The sequence below is a fragment of the Eleutherodactylus coqui genome, chromosome 10 (genome assembly GCF_035609145.1).
Source record: "Eleutherodactylus coqui strain aEleCoq1 chromosome 10, aEleCoq1.hap1, whole genome shotgun sequence".
Taxonomy (NCBI): Eukaryota; Metazoa; Chordata; class Amphibia; order Anura; family Eleutherodactylidae; genus Eleutherodactylus; species Eleutherodactylus coqui.
In genome coordinates, this window is record NC_089846.1 from 116,853,717 (window position 1) to 116,877,641 (window position 23,925).

General features: G+C 45.4%; 1 protein-coding gene across 1 annotated transcript in view; it reads left to right on the forward strand.

Moving 5' to 3' along the window:
• Positions 1-23,925, forward strand: part of NRK (Nik related kinase) — a 294,683-nt gene that overhangs the window by 101,982 nt on the left and 168,776 nt on the right. Inside the window, exons 7-10 of the mRNA XM_066581768.1 lie at positions 2,079-2,209; positions 6,040-6,094; positions 12,911-12,989; positions 22,540-22,712. Of these exons, the coding sequence (XP_066437865.1) occupies positions 2,079-2,209; positions 6,040-6,094; positions 12,911-12,989; positions 22,540-22,712 (438 nt within the window). The remainder of the gene's footprint in view (positions 1-2,078; positions 2,210-6,039; positions 6,095-12,910; positions 12,990-22,539; positions 22,713-23,925) is intronic.

Below are 23,925 nucleotides of genomic sequence, written 5' to 3' on the forward strand. Positions count from 1 at the left end.
ATAATCGTGTGTAACTGCACCGACATCGTGCAGTTTTCGTTAAGCCGTCGCTCATCGTTGTCTTTCAGCGTGCTGAAAGACGACGATGAGTCTCATCAGGGATTCACAGCGGGATACAGCTGATACTATTGTTTCAGCTGTATGCCACTCCCTGATGACATCTGGGTATGAACAGAGCGGACCAACAGAACACATCTGGATGCAAAAGAAAAGCGGGGACACCCCGCTTGTCTTCTGCACCCTCTGCACGGAGTGCCCGGCTGTTATACAGCCAAGGGCTCCGTGCAAAAAACAGCTGGATGCAGAAGGCAAGCAGGGACACCCTGCTTGACTTCTGCATCCTTTGCTCTGAGCGCTCGGCTGTATAACAGCCAGGCGCTCAGAACGGAGAACAGCTGGATGCAGAAGACAAGCGGGGACACCCCGCTTGTCTTCCGAATCCTCCGCTGGCAGTGCAAGGTGATCGCTCATCTTGAGTGATCATCTTGCACTATAAATGACAACGATGATCGCTCAAAAGTCGCTTGAGCGACATCTTTTGAGCAATTATTGTTGTGTCTAAATGGGCCTTAGGCACTGAGAACACTACAGCTGTTTGCTTATGCAAAACAGCTGTATTGTTTGGCGAGTGATAGTTGTGGCGTCCCAATGTGCCTGCATAGCTCTATAGTAGCTACCTAACTACTATAAAGTATGCAAAGATGATCGCTCAAAACTGTCATTTGAGCAACTTTTGAGCCATCATCTGTCAGTGTAAATGGGGTATTATAGAGCAGGAAGAGTTGAACAGATTGATATATAGTGTTATGGAGAAAGATTTAGTATAACTTTAATTATATGTCTGCACATTATGAGCTGAACAGTCCAATGGGCGGTCCTAGTGATTGACAGCTGTGTATGACTGTACATACAGGTGAAGTTGTCAGTCACTGATAGGACCGTCGAGCCCATAATGTGCAGAGATATAAATGAATAAAATTAAAGTTCTCCTAAATCTTTCCCCATAAAATTATATACAACTTGCTCAGCTCCTTCTGCTTTTAACATGCCGTCTGAAGTTTGGACACCATATTTGAGCTGAAAGACTTTCTTTAAAAAGGTTTTTTGCTTACTATTTTTATTGATTAGCTATCCTCAGAATAGGTCATTCATAGCTGATCTGCCCACTGGTGGAAGCAGTTACCAACACTGACCACTATACAGAGAATCGGAGCTATCTGCTTCTGCTCCGTGTGTTTTGCCGGTGACAGCAGTAGCCGAAAACAGCCGATCATTCCGGGACCCACGTCGATCAACTATTGATGACCTATCCTGAGGATTGGTCATCAATAAAAAAAAAAATCCTAGAAAATTCCTTTAAGTGATTCAGTGATGCAGAGAGTTAAATGACACATCCCGCTTGCCTATATCTACATGATAGGTGTTAAATCCGCAGCTAGGGAGTTCTACCTAAATTATACATGAGTGCACTGTAAAATGTAATATAAAAGTACAGTCGCCTGAATTGCGCATGTTATATAATAGAAGCCTGCCATTGCTTTACCTCCCAGTCCTTTAATAGAACACTATATTTAGACAGCTTATCCACAGGCAATTATTTCAGCGCGTTCATCTGTTTTGAGATGATTATAAAACATTCCAGGTAAACCATGGCAGAGCACGAGCGGCTTGATAGATTTGTATAAATACATAATTGATAGTTGTGCGCAAAAATGTGACATTTCTTTTATTTTTGTCACCACAAAGATACTATTTTAGAATTAGTTACCCCCGCAAAGCAATTAGTCTGAATGAGCCTTATGCCGGTATCTATCACTCACAAAAGTTCTATCAATTGAACTTGTAAGTGCAAGCTATAAAAAAAAAAAAAAAAAGTTGTCTTGGCCAAAAATAAGTTCCGCCAAATGTTCGGTTAATTTATTATACGATTTCTTTTGCTTTTACAATTGTATTCCCTGCACAGGAACATCCAAAATCCACTTGGTTGCCAGAATTTGTTAACTGTGTGAATGTGGCATGTTCTTCTGTAAAGGGAATTGCACGCCTGGCTGTGTTTTACATTGGGTCTGTCTTTGCAGTTGATTTTGGTGTGAGTGCCCAATTGGACAGAACGATAGGCAGAAGAAACACATTTATTGGAACCCCGTACTGGATGGCACCTGAGGTCATTGCCTGTGATGAGAATCCCGACTCAACATATGACTATCGGGTGAGTTCTTCTAACGAGGCACATTTCACAAAGGAAGTGCATGGGGATTATGTGAAAGAAGAAAAAAAATACTTTGTGTCATTACTCATCTCCTATTCTGATAAACACGGGACTCACCAGACTTTCCTAAAGGAAGTATGCTGACTGTGTAAGAATCACTTCCTAATAGGTTACTGGTGAAGAGTTATTGTTGAAATGTTTTATGCGCCCCCGGGAATTGCGAAGGCCAGCTGTTCATACAAATCAGCATTATCCTGGACCATTGCTTTCCTATGCTGTTAGAATTGTGTAATATTCCCTTGCACTAGATTTAAAGGAGCTCACATAAGTGAAAAGAACGCCATGGACAATATTATTGCAGCTGTTCAATACGCATGACTCGGGTAGAACGGATTCGTATCTACTGTAGCCTCCCAAATTAATTACTTTACAAGCTCGTTACAATTACAGAATTAACCTATTTTGGATAAATTGGCTATAGCAGCCATTTTTTTTTACAATATAGCTTTACATTAACTAAGCATTTTAATTCAAAATGGGGGAGGTGCTTGAAGACCCAAAATATTCTGTCGCCTTAACCAACTAGGGAAATATCCACAATGCCACCTGCCGCACACTAACTGACTCTGGATACCCAATTTCCTTAATAATTTCTCCCACCACAAGCCAACTGACTCGGGAAACCCAATATCGCCAATTGTCTCCAGCCGCCTACCTACCGACTCAGACCTGCTAACCATTACAAAGCTAGACACTCCCACCATCTTTGCAAGGCCCGTGCCCTGTCCAAGCCAAGAGGTGACAGACACCATAATCATCAAGGGCCCACTCCACTTTTATACCAACTCCGAAGACCCCCCCCCCCCAACCACCATAGCAAGCACAACTTGACCACCTCAAGTGTGCGCCGCACTTCACAAGAACACTGCTCACTCAATCCCCTCCTGGATTGCTAAAGACAAAATATCAGTGCCAACTTCATTTAGATGCACCCTATCATTGCTCCAGAAATTACTGTGTCCGTTTCCAAGTCCACATGCCAAACCACAGCTCCCCCCATTGTGCCCCGTGAACTGCAAAACGGATTCAATTTAATCCGTGCCCTATTAAAACCCTTCACTGACCTTCCATAGCTCACATTTTACAGGGAACAATCTCGGACCAAACAATAATGAAACCAGGATACAATGTTACAGCCGAAACATGGCATAACCAATATCCCGAGACAAATCCCTCAACAGCCTCCTACCCAAATAGTTACCCCCCCCCCCCCCATGTTCTTGCCATCTACATGAAGCAAATTACAGAGGGTGAGGGGGGCGCCTTTAAATATAAGCCCGACCCCGAAACTAAGCCTTAGCTGCAGAAAAACATAATAGATCACTTAAGAAGCACTTTCAGCCAGGCTGTGTCTTTTTCCTGGTCCCTGGCACTGGTTTTCAGCTTCTCTTCTGGCCGGGGATTGCAAAATCCCCACTTCCAGGAAGTGCTGGCTGTGATTGGCTGAAGGCCTCAGCTCAGCCAAACAGAGCCAGTGTAGGATGCACCAATCACAGCCATTCATTAAACAGCTGTGATTGGTTCAACAAATTCAATGAATGAATACCAGTACCAGGGACCAGGAAGAAGACACAGCTGGGCTGACAGCACTTAGGTGATGTGCATTTTATTTAATTTTTTTTTTACAGCTAGGGCTTAGTTTAGGCCTTTGACAGTAGGATTTCCCACTATCAAAGTTGCATTGCATGAAGTAAACCTTTGCATATTACCTTAAAATTGGTCCGGTAAGTCTAGCTTCGGTTCTTTCACCAAGCCAGACTGAACCGATTGCTGCCGCTTAAAGGGGTTGTCCCGCGGCAGCAAGTGGGTCTATACACTTCTGTATGGCCATAATAATGCACTTTGTAATGTACATTGTGCATTAATTATGAGCCATACAGAAGTTATAAAAAGTTTTTTACTTACCTGCTCCGTTGCTAGCGTCCTCGTTCCCATGGAGCCGACTAATTTTCGCCCTCCGATGGCCAAATTAGCCGCGCTTGCGCAGTCCGGGTCTTCTGCTGTTCTCTATGGGGCTCCGTGTAGCTCCGTGTAGCTCCGCCCCGTCACGTGCCGATTCCAGCCAATCAGGAGGCTGGAATCGGCAATGGACCGCACAGAAGAGCTGCGGTCCACGGAGGTAGAGGATCCCGGCGGCCATCTTCACCGGTAAGTATAGAAGTCACCGGAGCGCCGGGATTCAGGTAAGCGCTGTGCTGTTCTTTTTTTCAGTCCCTGCATCGGGGTTGTCTCGCGCCGAACGGGGGGGGGGGGGGGGGGGTTTGAAAAAAAAAACCCGTTTCGGCGCGGGACAACCCCTTTAACTTTTGTGACCTCAATTGCGAATGCCCTGAGCTGTTTGGACAAGGCCTCTATAGGATCCATAGTACTACACACAAGATCCTACAGAACAGTATAATCTGGTCAATCTGTCATGTCTGCTTCGTGCGTGCAACTGCAAACCAAAACATTCTCTGGCAATGTTCACACTACCAGGAACCACCTGCAGTACAAGAAAAAAGTGAAAAAGGAGGGAAACTTTGCCTATTAGTGGATGGCCAACCCTGATCAGGACGCATCCACCCTCGTTCCTGTGCCACTCACTAACCCTAATAAATGACAGGGTTAAAAAACACTTTAAGAGTAAATCAAAACCTCAAAGAATTAATCTCTCTTATAAATATTTGCACTTATCTGAAGAGCCACTGAAAGAACCACAGAACCCAGATCCAGAGATGTCCTCACTCCACTGAAATTGACCAGCACAGAGCCCAGGCTAGGAAGGAACTAAAAACCCTCCCTAATTGCCCCTGGAGAGGAAGCGAGAGGGGGACGGCAAATTCACTGCAAGTTCTTTACTGGGACCTTGAAAGACATTGCAAGGCATCTGCATGGCCATTTACTCGCAAATGCAATGTTATATTTTCCATTAAAGTCAATGGGAAGCATGTGCTCCTGGTGTATTAGGCCACATTAGACATATAGCCACATCTTAGTCCTTAAAGGGATTTTGCAAGCAAATACTATTGATGACCTAACCTCAGGATAAGTTAACATTATCTGATTGCTGCAGTCTGCCGCTCCGGACCCCGGCTGATCAGCTGATCAGGCACCCGTTAGAGCTACATCCGTAACATGCTGGTATGGAGCAGAAGCAGTTAGCTCAGACTTTTGTGTAATGGCTAGCAATGGAAAATGCATGCGCAGCTGGCATTAAAATCAATGACAGCTGCGCCTGCAGTTACCAGAGTCACCCACTACACAGGGGTCAGAGCTGTCCGCTTCTGCTCCATACCCCTGTGGGTTCTGCTGACAGCAGGCACCCAATCAGCTGAAGTCCCGAGCGTTGGACCCCAGCGATCAACTATTGATAACTTACTATTGAGGGCCTATCCTCAGGATGATTGCCTGGAAAACCCCTCTAATACAAAGTGTCCTGACCCTAATGTGAGTATCTTGATGCCAACTGCAAGCATCATGGGAATCTATTGAGGTTTTGGGTTCAGGTAGGATACCCAACATTTAGGCCAGGACACTCTTCTGTATTCTGTATGCAGAAAGGCGGCCATAATATACCCATGTGAAACAGTAATGTGTAAGGTATAGTGATATCAGTGTCCCCCATTCTTGGGATTAAGTAAAACTGGTCCACAAATTAACATTTTTGCAATATTTGAAAAGGCAAATTCAGTATCTGTTGGCCATCACACTCAAAGGTTGCTTCTATCTATATTATATTATGTGTTTCCATCTACTTCCTGTTCTGAATGTAATTGTGCTTTGTTCCACAGAGCGATCTCTGGTCTTTGGGAATCACAGCCATAGAGATGGCAGAGGGAGCTCCGCGTAAGTAGGGGAGCGCCATACCAGTTTTTCCACATTAAAGTAGGCCAATACATGAAAACCAATAGAAATTCAACATTCTGTAAGTGCTAAAATAAAACTCAGATTCATTATTACTGCATGAAACAGCCTAGACCTTTAGAAACACGTCCGCCTTTTATACCGCGTCCTCTTTAGGTCCCTTCTGTGCTCACTAAGGCCCAATATCCACAGGCAGATCTGATTTGTGGATCCGCAAATCAGGCCACCCATAGGGAAACATGGGCACCCGCAAGTGAAATAAAGCGTGCAGACTTAATTTGTGGACCCATAAAAAAATGGCAGCATGCTCCATTTCACTGCGGATCCTGCACAGACAGCTTCCATTGAAGTCAATGGAAGGTGTCCGATCCACGGCCTGTCCGCAAATGAATTGTGGATGGGCCGCGGATTCCACAAAAAAGCAGAAGTTAAAAAAATTCCATTGTGCAGGTGCGGCGGCGCACCGGGTGCTACAACCACAGTGAAGAAAAGAGAAGACCCGGATGGGTAAGTAGAAGTCCCACAGTGTCCTCGGGCCGGGTCGGATTATGCATATGGGAGACTATAGCGGAATCCGACCCTGCCCGTGGCCCGAGGACACTGTGAGACTTCTACTTTACCCGTCTGGGTCTTCTCTTTACTCTGTTTCCTACCGCAGATAAAGCAAAGACCTGTAGGGCCCAGATGGGCGCAAGCATATTTCCGCCTCCAAAAAACCCGCTGGTATTTGCGCAACCGAAAATAACTCACGTTTTGAGTATTTTGCCCGCCCCGGCGTGATTGTGTGCGCACTATTTGGGGATACAAAAAAGGCCCGGCGCATTGATTTAGTGCTTAAATACACAACGCATGCACTGGGTATTTACACATCAGTGATTTCAATGAACTTTTTACCGGGCCCAATACTAAAACAGGACATGCTGCGTTTTTTTTTTTTTTTTTTATGCACTCGCATCTAGTGTAAAAAAAAAAAATATGCTCATGAAATCAGTGGGTCCTAATGACTTCACATTACATGCACAGAAACCGCATGCGCAATACGCTGCGAAGATACGCCCATAAAGGCCCCTCCCATTGTGCAGAATTAGCTGGCGCGAATGGCGGTAAATTCCACAACAGAATTTACACGGGCTCCTTGCAGAATTTTGATGCAGAACTGAAAGTGGCTCAATTTTGCAGGCAACTCAGCATCAAAATCCACAGTAAGGCCGGCGTCACACGACTGTATTTGTGCATATCAATGGGTTCATTCACATACGTATTTTGTTCGGCATAAACAATTGGCAACATGATTTTTCTGTACATTTACGCATCAAAATACCACATATTGAACTAAGTAACTTAAATGCCCATGAATGGGAGCATGGTTGCATGTTTTCTTGCATGCACAAACAGCACATTAAAGAGCACATGTACACGCAAATACACAACTCCCATTGGTGGGTATGGACAATCATCTAATATCTATGAATGCCTCCCAAAGCTCCTCCGATAGCAGATATCAAGGGAGATAAGGATCAAGCAGTTGGATTTCAACTACCTGATCCTTTTGTTCTCTGGGAGGCAGCTCGCTCTGACATCAGCTTTCTCCCCGCTCTGCATTCAGAACACATTGTGAGGGCTCAGCCTTAGGACAGGTAGTAATCTGGGCGTAAGCAGTCAGAGACAGTGACACTCTGGATAAAGTCTGTAGTCCAGGCTTCGCCTGGGTTTATTCCAGCACAAAAACAAAGCAAAAACAGGCCTTAACACCAAGCCAACATAAAGTAACTCCTGCTCGTCTGAGCACTTACTAGACATAGACCACCCTGTCTACTCACTTGCAAAACAAATGCTTGTTGCGCACAACCAGCCAGGCTCTCAGACCTGCAGAGGTCTCAGCACACCTCCTAGGACCGGCAGGCCCAGGCTTTATAAGGCCTGGTACCAGCCTCACCTGGTACGTGGGAGTGGCCATCCCACCCTTCACTTTGACCACTCCAGGAAAAGCCGGCCCGGGTTATGTGGCTTGGAGCAACTTACAGACTACAACGTGTCAGTAACTTAATGTTACTGACACCATACTGCCGGCTTCCTCCACCGAGCCCAGGCTGCTCGGTGGCACGTATCTGCCCAAGTGCTCCCTAAAGCCGCATAGGAGAGCATCCTAGGCGAAATATATCTGCCCTCCAGCACTTTGCCGGTCACTGTCTCACAACATGCACACTCGGCTGAGCATGCGTCAGGTGAGTTAGGCCAGATTCACACAAGTGTAATAGCGCACTCAACATGCAGAAAACCGATTTCAATGGGCTCGTTCAAATGCGCGTATTTTGCGCATGCATTTTTCTCATGCAAATTAATGAGTAGCATGTTCCATTATCCAGCTCATTTGTGCAGGAAAAGAGAACATTCTAAAGTCATGAAACTAATTGGCCATTTCAATGGCTGAGAACGTTGTTGCATATTTTTGCACGCTAAGGGTGGATTCAGACAAAAGTATATCGGATTGGTTTTCACGCCGAGCCGATATACGTCGTCCTCATCTGCGGGGGGGGGGGGTGGAAGAGCCAGGAGCAGGAACTGAACTCCCGCCCCCTCTCTGCCTCCTCTCCACCCCTTTGCACTATTTGCAATGGGGAGAGGCGGGGCGGGGGCGGGGATAATTCTTGGCAATTAGCCCCACCCCCGTCCCGCCTCCTTTCATTGCAAATAGTGCAGAGGGGCGGAGAGGAGGCAGAGAGGGGGCAGGAGCTCAGTTCCTGCTCCTGGCTCTCCAGGCTCCCCCCCCTGCAGATGAGGACACAGTATATCGGCTCGGCGTGAAAACCGAGCCGATATACGTTCGTGTGAATCCACCCTAAAAGCGAATTTCACATGGGCGAGTGAAACTTCACCCATTATCGCTCTTGCCAACATGCGATGTTCAAACAGATGTGAGGCGTTTGTGTTAGAACAGCCTTACATCACTTTAGGGAAGCAGCTAAAAGCTGCAGTGGCGGATTATGGAATGCTTCCCGTTTTCATTGGGTAAACCTCGCATTGCACTTACACATGCACCTTGCATGCCATGCAATGCTGTACTCGCCCATTGAAAACAATGGGGGATGCGACGCGTTCCGAGGGAATATTTAAATTAGGTCATGCTGCGATTTCCCGCACAGAAATAATGCATGAAAGAGAAAAAAAAATCCCTATCAAAAGAATAAGGGTCATTCATGCGAAATCTGTGCGTCTTGCAACGCACAAACCTCACATGATTTTCTTGGCCGTGTGAAAGCAGCCCAAATGCGCACAATTAGCACATGTATAAAGTATAGTAAAAAATGCAGTCACATGCACAAATAGGCAACACCTATTCTGCACAAATGTGGTGCAAAGGCACACGCAAATACCCGTACACTTGTGAATCCGGTCTTACACATGTAATAATTAGAGATGAGCGAGCATACTCACTAAGGGCAATTACTCGATCGAGCATTGCCCTTAGCGAGTACCTGCCCGCTCGGGAGCAAAGATATGGCTGCCGGCGGTGGGTGGGGAGCGGCGGGGGAGAGCGGGGAGGAACGGAGGGGAGATCTCTCTCTCCCCCCCACTCCCCCTGCTCACTGCCACAACTCACCTGTCACCCGCGCCGGCAGCCGAACCTTTTCTTCCGAGCAGGGAGATACTCGCTAAGGGCAATGCTCGATCGAGTAATTGTACTTAGCGAGTATGCTTGCTCATCTCTAGTAATAATCATTAACATGTCCAACATATCATTATAATTCAACTTATAGCATAGCAGTACATTGTATTAACCCTTTCCAATCCACTGTCTGACCTATTCCTACATTCTAATTAAAGCTTGTTTGTAAGCTCGTGTGTCAGAAGACATCCGACATGGTATTCTTACCGTCTATCGCGAGCCACTCCGCTGTCAGGGGCTCTCTGGTGCGCACACACACTGACTTTAGCCAGCAGATGGCACCGTTGTATAACAGCAAAAAGAGAAGGCCTATTAGGAAACCCTGAATCCAAAATTGCATTGGAAAGGGTTAAAGGGAATGTGCCATTAGAAAATGTCCAATTGTAGAATTCAATATTTTTTTTTATGTAAGCAGATTGTTAAAGAATATGATGATTTAAAAAATTTTTTTTTGCAAAGTCCTGCAGTTTTCATACTGACTGCTAAAATTAACACTTTCCAATCTACTGACGTCTGAAGACATTCTGATTTGAAGCCTGCACAGCTCTGATGTCGGAAGACGTCCGGCAGGGTATTCTTACTGTATATTAATGGCCGCTCTGTTGTCGCAGGCCTCTCCGGCATGTCCCATACTGCAGTGCTGGCTCTAGCCAGCAGATGGCGCCATTGTATAAAGGCAGAAAGAGAAAGCCCCCTAGGAAACCCTGAATCTAAAATTGGATTGCAAAGGGTTAATAGTAAAAATGTTGGTGTTCAGCTGACTTATGCTTGGGCTAGACATACCTCCATTATAGGCCTACTTGGAGGTAAACTTTCCATACTTTGTATGTCTGCTCGTTAGTCCCGGACAGGTGATCACCTGGCTTGACTTGTGACAGATTGGGAGGTCTATACATTGTACACAGGACCACTCGCCGCAGACATATATTTTTTCATTATCTTGACATTTATATTTCGCCAACTGCTCCGCAAAGAAATTAGTCAAAAAATAATTAGTCATTACCAGCACAGCTTGATCATTCTGTAGGATAAGATATAGACTCTTCCTGGCAGCGGGTACATCTCCGACAGTTCGGTAATGTATGTTTCAACATTTAAATTACAAAAAGGGACAGTCTAGCAGGCCGTCCTCAGAACGGTCCTTGGAGATAATACTTAAATGTCAAAACATTTAATCCAAACATTTTCCATTTGAACTAAATTGTGACATTTCTAAAATGTCCTTCTGGGATATACAGCGCTCTGCTCTGCTGATGCTGTGATGGATTTTACGCTTTCATTACCAGATGCCCCCATAGATGGGAAAAGATGGGTTTTTTTTAAATATTATACAAAGTGTTTTTTTTTTTTTTACCTTATTATATAAATAAGAATAAATAGGACTCTCTGGGCGATTAGATTATCATTGAACTACGGACCCAAAAGCTGGCAATACTATGGTATATAAAGGCATTGTAGGAGAGAACGGGCCAGCCAGGTGGGGGTAATAGTACATACAGCAAGCCGTAGAGGACAAGAACAAGGCAGGCTGGTTCTATCCCCAGGAAGCACCCAAGTAAATGAGATGCAAGAAGTGATTAATGGACGCAGCGGTGGGGTCCACATGGCGAACGATAATGAGGCTGGAATGCTGGTCTTTGCTTGCCAGCAATATACTAAAGTCAGTAACAGGACAAGAACACAGCCAGCAAGTTTTTTTTTTTCGCTTGCAGCTTGGCAGAACAGTCGCAGATAACAGGTTAAAGGGGTTGTCCAGTTGTGAAGTAGTGATAGGGTGTCTTTAGGATAGGCTATTAGTAGATCTGTGATGATCCCTACCGATCAGCTGTTCTCCAGGCCAATACACTCATGCATTAAGCTGATTTAAGCAGGAAGCAGACAGCTCTGTTCTTTCTTTACTGGCCAGGCTTAGTATTACAGGTCAAGTTCTATTTGAAATGGAAACGTTAAGGCTGCATGTCCACGGGCGATAAATCGCTGGTGGATCACACTGTGAAGCTTTCCATGGAAAGCGCAGCCCTGGTGTCCACGAGCAGAGAATCAGCGATTCTCCGCTCACGGGATCTAAATCGCGGCATGTTGCAATTTGTTCGGCTCACCGCTGAGACCTGTCAGCGCTCCCCCTTCGTCCCCCGCGGCAGAATATCGCTAGCGATATTTAGTCACAGCCGTGGACCCCCCTGTAACTGTAATACCAAGCCAGGCCACTACAGTGGGAACGGAGCTATCGGAAATCAATATAGGGCACCAACTAAGAGAACTGCTGATCAGTGGGGCTCCCAAGTGGCTGACCTCCTCCGATCTACTATTTATGGCCTATTCTAAGCTCAGCCCTAGTTTCCAACTAGACACCCTCTTTAATGCCACATCGCTTAATAGTAAATGCTTAGGCAGCGGAGATCAGTTTAGTGGAGTTCAAGCTGTGTTCCAAAATCAGCAGGAAAGGCGATAAACATCTGAGCAATAGGGATTTTACTAAGGAGACCCCCACCAATCCCGAGAATAGGGGTCCCATGTTCCCCTCGCATCCCTGCGGGATAACAGCACTTCCCTCAGTGCAGAGGAGATTTATTGAGCAGCGGTCGCGGATGCATGCTCTGCTCCATTCATTCTCAATACAACTTGCCAGAGATAAGCAAGTGCTTGTACGTGGCCATTTTCGTCAGCTCCATTCAGTCTGACATCACCGAGTGCAGCAACCCCAAAGGAACGTGTAGAAAGGGGCACAGGATGATAAAAGTTGCTCTTGGAACAACCCCTTTAAATTAAGTGTCAAGTGCTACTCTGGCTTAAAGACTGGCAATATATGCCAAATTAAAAGGCATTCACCTCTTAATAACTTTGGCGCACTCTACTGCGGCATACTTCAGTTTAAGACTTATAGGAGTCGCCAGTCATAATAAATCTCTCTAGTGTTGTCAGTGCAATAAATAATATTTTATAGTCATCCCAGGAGGACCCCTTTAATGTACCCGTCTTAAACTCTACACACTTGGCTAATATCTAATTTATTGCCAAATTTTAAAACCTAGCAGCAGCAGCAGATAAAACTATCCAGTTAAACCCATAGAAGTAATTGCAATTCACTTAGATATCATAGATTGCATTATTTTTTTTTCATTCTTTTTCAGCTTTATGTGACATGCATCCTATGAGGGCACTTTTCCTAATCCCTCGAAACCCCCCTCCGAAACTGAAATCGAGGAAGTGGTACGTATAATGGTATATTCACATGGTATTGCGTTTAGGACATGGCGGTAGCAGGGGCATAACTATAGAGGATGCAGGGGATGCGGTTGCACCCGGGCCCAGGAGCCTTGGGGGGCCCATAAAGCCTCTCTTCTCCATATAGAGAGCCCAGTACTATGAATAAAGCATTATAGTTGGAGGCCCTGTTGCAAGTTTTGCATTGGGGCCCAGGAGCTCCAAGTTGTCTCTGGGCGATAGGGTTGGTGGTGTCAGGGTTAAGCATATAGTTTGTCACATCGCTTTTCTGCTTAGAATGCAGCGCATAAGTGGGACAGAAAAGTCTGTGCAGGATAAAAAGCTTTAATGTGCTTACTCAACGGCTGAGACGTCTACGAGAAATAATGAATTAATAATCACACAGATGGTTGGTTAAGAGCAATTTATTGCTTTCCAGGGCCTTCATTTTCTTCTTGTCTATTTGCATATTACAAGAGTAGTCTTGATAATTAGATTTATTATGGGACACCTCAGCAGGGGAAATATATACTTTAGGGATATAGATGCACTCATGGATCAGTATAGGATTATGGAGAAGAGAAGAGCTTTGCGGATACAATTAGAAAACGCTGTGCAATTACCTTCTGTCGCATCAGCATGCATTACAGCAATATATATTCATTTATAGGGACCTCCTAACTAGCCATAGCTTAGTGTAGTGGCCCGGCGTTAGTGGGGCCCTTCCATAATGTGTGTATGCATTTGTCTCGTGCTTATATTGTCAGTGTCTTTCATGTTTATATGAATGATGTGTGTTGTATAGCTGCAGCACTGAATGAGTTAACTGCCTGGTATGTGAGATGTCTGAGAAATGTATCTTGTTGTTAGTCATGTGATCATGCTTCATATGTGAATGCAAGATGGTTTTTGGAAGGAGATTCGTTCTGAGCTTGCAAGTAGCAGGAGCGTGCATGGAGCTGCAAGTAAGCCGCACAGACACCTTCAGTCCTGTGAGGCTAAGAATGGAAGAGGCTGAAAGGCATCCTCAGCTTTCCCCAGCCCTTCTTTACCCAGGAGGTGACAGTGGTGCCCTGAGCCACTGATTAATGGAGAGAGTGTGGAGCCGCCATCGCAGTGCCAACTGGAACGGGAGTGCCATCCAGTAGAGAGCTGGCGAGAGTAAAAGGAGTTTGTACCCGGAGCAGAACCCTGCAGATAACTTAGACTGTAGATTCTTCTGTCAACCTGTGATTTCCTCCCTGTCGCACCATTTTGTGATTTATGCATCATTATTCTTGCTGGCGCGAGTGTATTTTTGTGAATTAGACTTTCTACAAGTAAAGGAGCACTGCCGACCGTTCCCGGCATTGCTAGTTAAAAAGTTCCCTGCGAGTGTGGAACCTTTAGATCATCCGAATTCACCACAGAGGAAAGAACAATGGCGTCACCCGTGACAGACTACTAGGGTAAACCATGGATTGGGTTACCTTTTGCAAGAACTCTTCTTAGTAACTTGGACAGGTCCCATGCTATTCTCAGGGGTGGAGATGGTAGAGCCCTGTGAAAAGGCCCAAACTCTACCCTGCTGTCTCCTAGGCTAGAGGCCCACAGTATTGTACTTTGACACCACCGGAAGCTGGGGTTTGACAGGAGGAACACACCCCTAGGTCCCGATTGGGTCAAGGCAGGAAGGTCCTAGTAGCAGAGTGTGCATAAATGCTGCCATGTTACCACTGTAACATGGCAGCATTAAAATGTAATGTAAGCATAACAAGTAATGTTACCCTTAACCTAAGGTCCCCCCCCCCGCTCACAGCTGCCGCCCTCGTCACTTGTGGTCCGCTGCCGGAACTTTCAGCTCCCTGCTGGCCGCTGCCCTGCTCACAGCTGTCGCTCTGCGCTTCGGCTCCTCCGCTGGGACAGTCAGATCCCTGCCGCCCAGTACGCCACTGACTGCTTGCGCCTTCTGCGGCCGGTATGTCACACTGAAATTGGGTGTGGGTGCCTCTTGTGGGGCGCCGCCGGCGAAGGAAAAGACGTTTGATGACACTTTCGGCTCACAGCTACAACAGTGAGCCGCCTTCCGCCTCAGTGCCAAGTAAGCCCCCTGCAGCTGTGGCTGTGCGTTAGCACCAGGGCCCACTGTATGTATTTTCCCTCTACTTTGGCCCCAGTGTATGTATTTTCCATGCACTTTTAGGGGCCTTCCAGGATCTATATGCAAGGGTGCTGTGCAGCCATTTGGCATCAAGGGGTGTTACTCTCCTGTCAATCTGGGCTCCACCAGGAATTCCTGGTGGTGTCAAGATACAATACCAAGGCCCACTCCTCGGACGCTGCATTAGGCTCTGCTCACATATGCAAAGGTTCCATTTCTAACTAATCCATTTTGAATGGTTTAAAAACAGTAAGTGTGAATCCTAATGAATACCATTAACCTTCCTTTTTTATCCGGGTAGAATAGCAAAGCACACAACATTACTTGGCCCTCCAAAAATTATCATTCACTTTATTATCCCCAGCAAACCAGACTAAAAGCATCTTTAGTTACAAAGAGGCCCTTCAAGTCAATAATTCCATACTTATTAAACAGGATTGCTCCGGCTATAAAATTACCCACCCTCAGAAAAATCGCTAATGACTTTGGCACATTTTACACCAAACTCGACAATCTGAATGTTGTGTCCATCTACCAACACCCTCTGCCTTGAAACAAGGAGTTCCTCCAAAAAAATTAAGCTCCCAGCTATGTCCTCTGAGCAGGGCATGTAACGCTCCTATCCTTCCATGAGAGATTGCAAAAATTCTTCCCTCAAATCAAAAGCCCCAGAGCCAGGCGGATTCTCTAACAATTCTAAAACTACACATTAGATTAGACCTTGTCATGGTGGCTCTAACATCTCCCACCTGGAGGGTAAGCAGGGACACGTCCAAGGGGCCGGGAGCAGGCTATTGAAGGGGAGGGTTAGCCTTGTATGGTTTACCTTGGTTGTTTGTCACGGGTGACGCCACCGTTTTGTCCTCTGCGGTAACTTCTCGATGTTGAAATAAAAGTCTACATGCAAGGTTAAAGTTTAAATTGGGAATGGTCAGTAAAGCCATTTACTTGAACACAACTTGAAATACAGTACAACATTCCACAATTTACATCCTTTGGCAGGGTACTCCGTGCAGAAGAACACATGATGTGGCAGGGGGGAAGCACAGGAGGACAGTTAATTGCACAGGCTAAGTTATGTGTCTCTATTCCCGGACACAGTCTCACAAACACTCACCGACTCTACTGGTACACTAACGGAATTGTAGAACGCACCCAGTACTGCACAGTGGAGACTCGTACTTGTTGCGGATTCCTGCTCTCGCTTAATCTTCCAGGAGGGGAAGAATAAGGGGTCCAAACCACCTGTTCGCTATCCTCTCAGCCTCTTCCATGTTCACCCCACACAGACTGAAGGTGTCTGTGTGCAGACTGACTCTTATGTCCGGCAAAAAGACCCTCAGACAAGCAAAGACCACACTCATGCCCCTTGCGTCCACATAAAACAAAGGTCACACATACTTCTCCAGACATAACCCAGACTAACCCATTCAGTGCTGCAGCTATGCAAAACACGTCATTCATTCACATGAAACATATTGACAATACACAGAAGCACAAGACTACATAGACCATTCAGAAACATCCAGAAGCTTCCACACATTAACTTCAGTACACTACACTGGTCTTTCTTCATTGCAATCCTGAAAAGGGGACATGCAGCATACCCACAGAAGTTCTTTAATACTTCATTCCTAGCCTCTGAGTAAAAGGGTGGGTTCAGAGAGGTCTCTCATCCATCAGTGACATAAGGTTAGAGGCTAGGATGAGGCACTTCCAGGATATATATATTCAGAGTTTGGAATCCCCATGGGTGAACATTTCAAATATATTCAAATAACCTCATTCCTTGCAGCCCTTAACATTTTCCAATCCACTGTCTGACGTCTGAAGACATTCTGATTGAAGGCTGTACAGCTTCGATGTTAGAAGACGTCCGGCAGGGTATTCTTACTGTATATTACTGGCCACTCTGTTGTCAGGGGGGGCGGGGGGCTCTCCAGCATGTTCCATACCACAGTACTGGCTCTAGCCAGCAGATGGCGCCATTGTATAATGTCAGAAAGAGAGAGCCCCCTAGGAATCCAAAACTGGATTGCAAAGGGTTAAACATGATATGGTGGAGATTCCTAGAAAACTTTCCACACTGCTCTCAGATGTAGCCGGGAGAGATAGACAACATACTCATCAATTCTCTAATAGGCTTACTGGAGATTTAGGAAATTCATAAAAGATGCATGTACTTAATTGGGAAAGGGAACTAGCTAAAGGCTTCTCCCTCAAACAATGACTTGGGGCATTTGACAGGGTCAGCAGGTGAGCACTTAACACCTCGCATTTAGAGGTTCATTGTAAATTGCTGACCAGATGATACTACACCACGCTAAGACTGGCAAGGGATTTCTCAGAGACGGAGGCCTCTTGTTGGAGGGGATGTGGGCAACTAGGTTCTTTGCTACACATTTTGGGAATGCCCCAATATTGCTTCCTTTTGGAGTTAATTTACTTTTGCTAACATCTTGGGGATGAACATACCGAAGAACCCTACTGTGACTATTTTATTTCTAGAATTTGATTGCATTCCACCTTCTTACAGAAGACAGATTCATCTTACCGACAGCAAAAATACTAACTAGAGATGAGCGAGTATACTCGCTAAGGCACATTACTCGAGCGAGTAGTGCCTTAGTCGAGTATCTCCCCGCTCGTCTCTAAAGATTCGGGGGCCGGCGGGGGAGAGCGGGGAGGAACGGAGGGGAGATCTCTCTCTCCCTCCCTCTCTCTCCCCCCCGCAACTCACCTGTCACCCGCGCCAGCCCCCGAATCTTTAGAGACGAGCGGGGAGATACTTGGCTAAGGCACTACTCGCTCGAGTAATGTGCCTTAGCGAGTATACTCGCTCATCTCTACTCCTAACAAGATCTTGGAGATCATCCAGGATTCCCACTATTGGAGAGTTATTTCAGTAGTCCCCGACCACAGTGCTCATGTAAAAACCCATGCCCTACGTAATAACTCGGTTCAAAGATAGCACTCAGTGTGGAATTCTTGGTTGTTCTTCTCTTTAATTCCAGTTTTGGTAAACGTATTCAGTGTATTTTAGATGCAAATATGTATTTTCAAATTGTTTACCGATCTAAAAAATGTATTTGCATAATATGTCTGGACTGTTTTCTCATAGAAATCAAATTTTAATAAAAACTTAATTGAAAACGTGTAGCACATCTCTAGCCACTCCGAGCAGAATGTGAAGTCTGACAGCTTTAGGCTGGGGTAGAGTTATGCTCTAATTTATGCCAGTTTTTGGCATAGTAAATTACGATAATTGAAGCACAACGCTCCCATTGATTTCAATGGGCCTCATAAACCTGCCCTTGAACGCAACGTTCCGAATCCAGCGATATTAGAGCGCCGTCTGTTCTATTTTCCTGCATTTTTACATTTTTTTTAATGTACAGCACCCTTCGCAATGATGGGGTACGTTAAGTGCTGTCAAATGGTGTACCATGCGTTCACAAATGCAGCTCGAAATTGGGATAAAATGCTGCGGTTTCGAGCGACCTTTATCTAAACGCATGTGTGAGAGTGGCCTTGAGGACCAGAGTGTTTTTGGTGCTAGAGTATCAGACACTTTAGGGATTTTATTAGAGATGAGCGAGCACCAAAATGCTCGGGTGCTCGTTACTCGAGTCGAACTTTCAGTGATGCTCGAGAGTTCGTTTCGAGTAACGAACCCCATTGAAGTCGATGGGCGACTCGAGCATTTTTGTATATCGCCGATGCTCGCTAAGGTTTTCATTTGTGAAAATCTGCAAAACACAAGAAAGTGATGGAAACGACACAGAAACGAATAGGGCAGGCAAGGAGCTACATTTTGGGCTGCATCTCAAGTTCCCAGGTCCCACTATTAAGCCACAATAGCGGCAAGAGTGAGACACCCCCCCCCCCCCCCACTGTCAGCGTAAAGATCGTTCTCCTCTGCCACAGCTGTATCAGTGGCAGAGAAGAACGATGTTAGCCCATTGAATTCAATGGAGCCGGCTGTATGGTCAGTGCTCGTTTAATCGAGACGAGTACCGCGTGGTGCTCGTCTCGAGTAACGAGCATCTCGAGCACCCTAATACTCGAACGAGCATCAAGCTTGGGCGAGTATGCTCGCTCATCTCTAGATTTTATCCATGTGTTAGTTTCATTTTTTTCAGCTTATTAGCCCCTTCGCATTTCATTTGTTGAAAGTGCTTACTTTTTTGTTGCATGTATATTCTAAGAAAAATTAAGTAACTTATCACAGCCCACTGGCATAACTATAGGGGGACGCAGGGGATGCGGTTGCACCCAGGCCCAAGAGCCTAGGCGGCCCATAAGGCCTCTTCTCCATATAGGGAGCCCAGTACTATGAATAAAGCATTATAGTTGGGGCCCTGTTACAGGTTGTGCGTTGGGGTCCAGTAGCTTAACGTTACGCCTCTGCGTTAAGGAGTTAAGAGAAGTTGAGGGCACCCCAAGAAACTTTTGCACCCGGGCCCATGAGCCTTTAGCTACTCCCCTGTCACAGCCTACACAGCAAATCTGATAATTGAGCTACCTTATTGAAAGCAGAAATAATTCTCTCCTCGTGTCTGCTCCAGTGCCAATTTTATCCTAGCCAAAAGTTGTTTTTTTTAAACAGGTACAGCACATTGGAAAACCATAATTTGCCATCAGGCAGGTCTCACATGGGCCCATTGTCATTGCACATCATGCGTGCAATTTTCCCACACCATATCATTGCGAATAGCCCATTGATTTTAGTTGGGTCAACCACCCCTACCTATTATATGCACACAAAAAAATGTTGTTTTGCTTGGAATCAAGATATAAGAGTCTAGGTAAAGCAGGAGATTCCTAAGAATTCCGCCTCCGGTGGTTCTGCACTTTTCACCCGTTTTAGGTAGTGTTGTGACAGCAGTGGACAAATTCTCTTAACAGACAAATCTACAGTATATATCCTACATAGCCTAGCACTAGGATTTTAGTTTATATAAAAAAACAAATAATGGCTTTATCAAGCAAGGTAGATCAGATTTTAAGAAATGCTCTCACTTGACTCCAGCACTCGTAGTCTCCAGTGGTAAATGGGGCATGAATGATCTTTGACCGACCCTGTTTTATTTATAAGCCCTAACCAGCGGAAAGCTTTGTCTGCTTTTCTTATGTTATTATTACATGCGAGTCTGGAAGCTCAGTGGAGACCTATTGCACTTGTGTGGTGCAAGCTACTTAATCTAACAATTTAGAAATGTCAAAACTACACCCACACATTTTAGTTGCATCAGCCGCACCATAAGTAGGAAAAACTTCTGAAAGTAAGGTCCATTGTTATAGCAGAACAGTAACAGTCAGTTAACAATCCCTCTGTCTGCCAACATACTGTGTACATGGACTTTACATGTGGTAGGCTTATGCCGATGAAAGGAATCCATAGTAACTAATAAATCCCCAATGCTAAATGGCCATTTTGTAAAACTCACTTTTTTGGCTTTAATGAGGGTATAAAAGATAGGAGGGGGGTTACAGATCATGGTTTACCAATAGTATGTTGATCTCTATCCTTTTATGAGGGGTATGAAATAGAAATAGAATTAGCATGAAGAGACAGGACGTAGTAGAGAGGAGTTTGGTGCAGGACAGAGGTTGAGGCAGGAGTCTCTCCTGATGTTCTGCTGGATCACAGATCGTCTTTAAGACGGTTTCCTCCAGGAGGAAGGGATACAAGCAGTTGAGGAACTTGCAGAGTATACAGACAGCATCTCAGCTGTGAACAGAGGAGGGGAGTCTCTTCTGGTTTGCGCTATGGGGTTGTAGCAATTGTCCTACAGACCATTTTCTTCAGGGAACAGGGAAAGGAGTACTGAATAGTGAAGTCCGTGGCAAGTGGTTTCTCCAATGCTGAACAAGTGGGCTGGGGAAACATTGATCCGCAGTCAGCTGGGCAAAGAGCTGCTCCTGTGCTGACGGGCATAAAGACTGTAGAGTAAGACAATTACCATTTATTGCTGATCCTGGTCAACCAGGCAAGGACTCTAGTGAACTGTTTATACATTTTAACTTTGACAGATATCCCAGATCACAGGGTCACAAATTATCGTTTTCCTGTTCTACACTTAATATAGCATTCCTTGTTCAGCTATGGCAACTCCCAATAATCCGGCAGCGGGGAACGTAGTGAACGCTTTCCATAGCATTGCTATGGAAAGCACAGCCCCCCCCCCCCCCTGTCCATGAGCAGAGAATCAGTGATTCTCCGCACGCGGACGGCAAACAGCAGCATGTTGCGAATTGCCGCCATTCTCCGCGGTGAGCCTGCCAGATAGGCCCACCGCGGAGATCCGTCAGCTGGCTCCTGCTCCCTGGCGGCAACGATCTGCTGCAGGATATTGTAACGCCTGTGAACAGGCAACTTATGTCTATCATGCCATTGATTGTCATGCACACAAGTTTTCCACGCATAACCCTATGCAAATATCCCATTGATTTGTATTGGGCACTCACACCTGTGATTTGTCTCACATGCACATTACTCACGCAAAAAAAAAAATTGCGTCATGCACCATCTGGGCACATGTTACACAAGCATACATGCCAATAGTGTATGGGGATTGAAAGCATGCAGCAAGCACACAAGTCATTGCGTCCATGCCATGTGCTCGCATGTGGCATGCCAGCACACATGTTCGTGTGAGTCTGGCCTCAGCCTGACAACATGGCAAAACCAAGAAGGCCCTGACCCTACTGCCTGTGGTCCTTTACAACCATGGACCTGTGGCTTCCATGTCAGCAGAGACCAGCTGTTACTTTGTAGACATAAAACAAGCTGCTGGGAGAAGTCTATTCAGTTGATGGGTTTGGGAGATAGTAGGAAACAAATGAGTAATGCAGCTTTTACACGGGCCGATAAGAATTTGAATTCTTGCGATCCAGAGAGAATCTGAAGGATATTGTTTAGTGTAAATACATGCATCGACAAAAATGAGCAAGAAGAACGACTTGATGCATGCAGAAGACAGTCAGGCAGTCAGTTCACTTAGGGGCTTGCTTACTGTAAATGGAGGTGGGCGGCAGAGAACGATCCTTGGCCCACTCCACTTTCATTCACTAGAGATAATGGTTCCTGTACTTTAACACAAAAAAAATTACCGCAGGGACAACCTGTCAGGCATCCTGCACCCCGACAGGATATCCCATATAAAAAACACCTAAAAAAACTTTAAAGTTCCTGGTCCACAATGTTACATCGAAAGCAAGCCCCCCCCCCCCACCTACCACCCCTAACCACCATGTGTCATTTATGTTGGGGACTGCTTAGATGACCGTGTCCTTTGGGCCTCCTCAGGCACCAAGTGCGACTGCTACCTCTAAACTTCTATAGCTACAACTATGATAGGAAATAATGTATTACATTGTACCTCTTCCCATTCTGTATACTTTTTCCTTCAGGTCAAAGAAATGCCTTAATTTTGTGGATAGCTGCCTCATTAAGAACTACACCCATCGCCCTACGACTGAGACACTGCTTAAACACTCCTTTGTTCGAGACTTACAAAACGAACGGCAGATACGAATTATGCTGAAAGATCATTTGGACAGAACAAGAAAGAAGAAAGAAAAAGGTATGTGCTGCGAGAATTGGGAAACATTCCAGCGGGCAAGACAGCTGCCAATCGTGGGGGCAAAGTGAAGCCCGATCCCTTCCTACCAGTCCTGTTCAAGTAAATGGAATTAGTAAAATAGTCGTCAGCAGCTGCCACTGACGACCCAAAGAGTGATCACAATACATTAGGCTGTGGATATGCATCAGGAAAGTTAGAGCTGTATTAGGGCTTATTCACACAGGTGATATTCCTGAAAAAAATTGCGGTAAATTGCAATTTTGCACGATCGTGATTTTAACATTACAAGTCCCATAGACCCCCGCAGAAAAAAAAATGCTGCGAATTTCGCAGGGAAAAAAAAAACTCTAGTGGGTAGTCACCCTAAGGCTGGGTTCAGACAAGTGTAGGTGCAAATAGAGCATGGCTGCCCCTGAACAAGGGGAATTTCTTTCACTTTGCCAGCTTCTCCAACTCTGCACCACAGTGCAGGAGTTTAAAAAAAAGCCGCGGGGAGACTGGTCCTGCCCTATCTTTCCATCACATAGTGTTCACTATACACGGGAAGATAGGGCAGTTCTTATCTTTCCTCACCCGTACAATGAATGGCCGAGAAAATAACTGAAAACAAAGCCACTGAAACCCTATTTGTCCCACATAAGGGGAGAAAACCCATTTGTCTGACTGTCCTGAAAGTTTAACAGTGCAGACATACTTAGACTAGACGGTCTTAAAAGCCCCAAAGTATCCCTGAATGATGACTCTGTTGAATCTTTAGACTGTCTAGTCTAAGTTTGGCCCACCTATTAGTTGGATTAATTTATGGCAAAAATTGTGCCAAAATTGTGATACCATTTGTAGCAATTTGGGCCAATTTAGGACACGCCCCTTTCTGGACAAGTTTAAAAACTGTCCAAAATGTTCTAATAATCACATAGATGTGGTGCAATAATGTAATAAAGCTTTCTGCCATAATTTTCACCTGAAGACTGTTGCATTTTAAATAAGCCCCACAGCCTAATACTGAATACCATCTTTGAGTCATCGGCTGTGATTAGTCCCCCTAGTATGTGGTATGGAAAAGCCTGTCCAGTTATCAGCCTAATGCATCATATTGGACTTTGCTAGTTGGACTTGAATCAACTTGTTCTATTTGGGGGGGGGGGAATCAAATTTAACCTTGATTTGGACCAAGATCACGGGCTAACCGGTATTGCCAAAAAGTTTTTGGTAT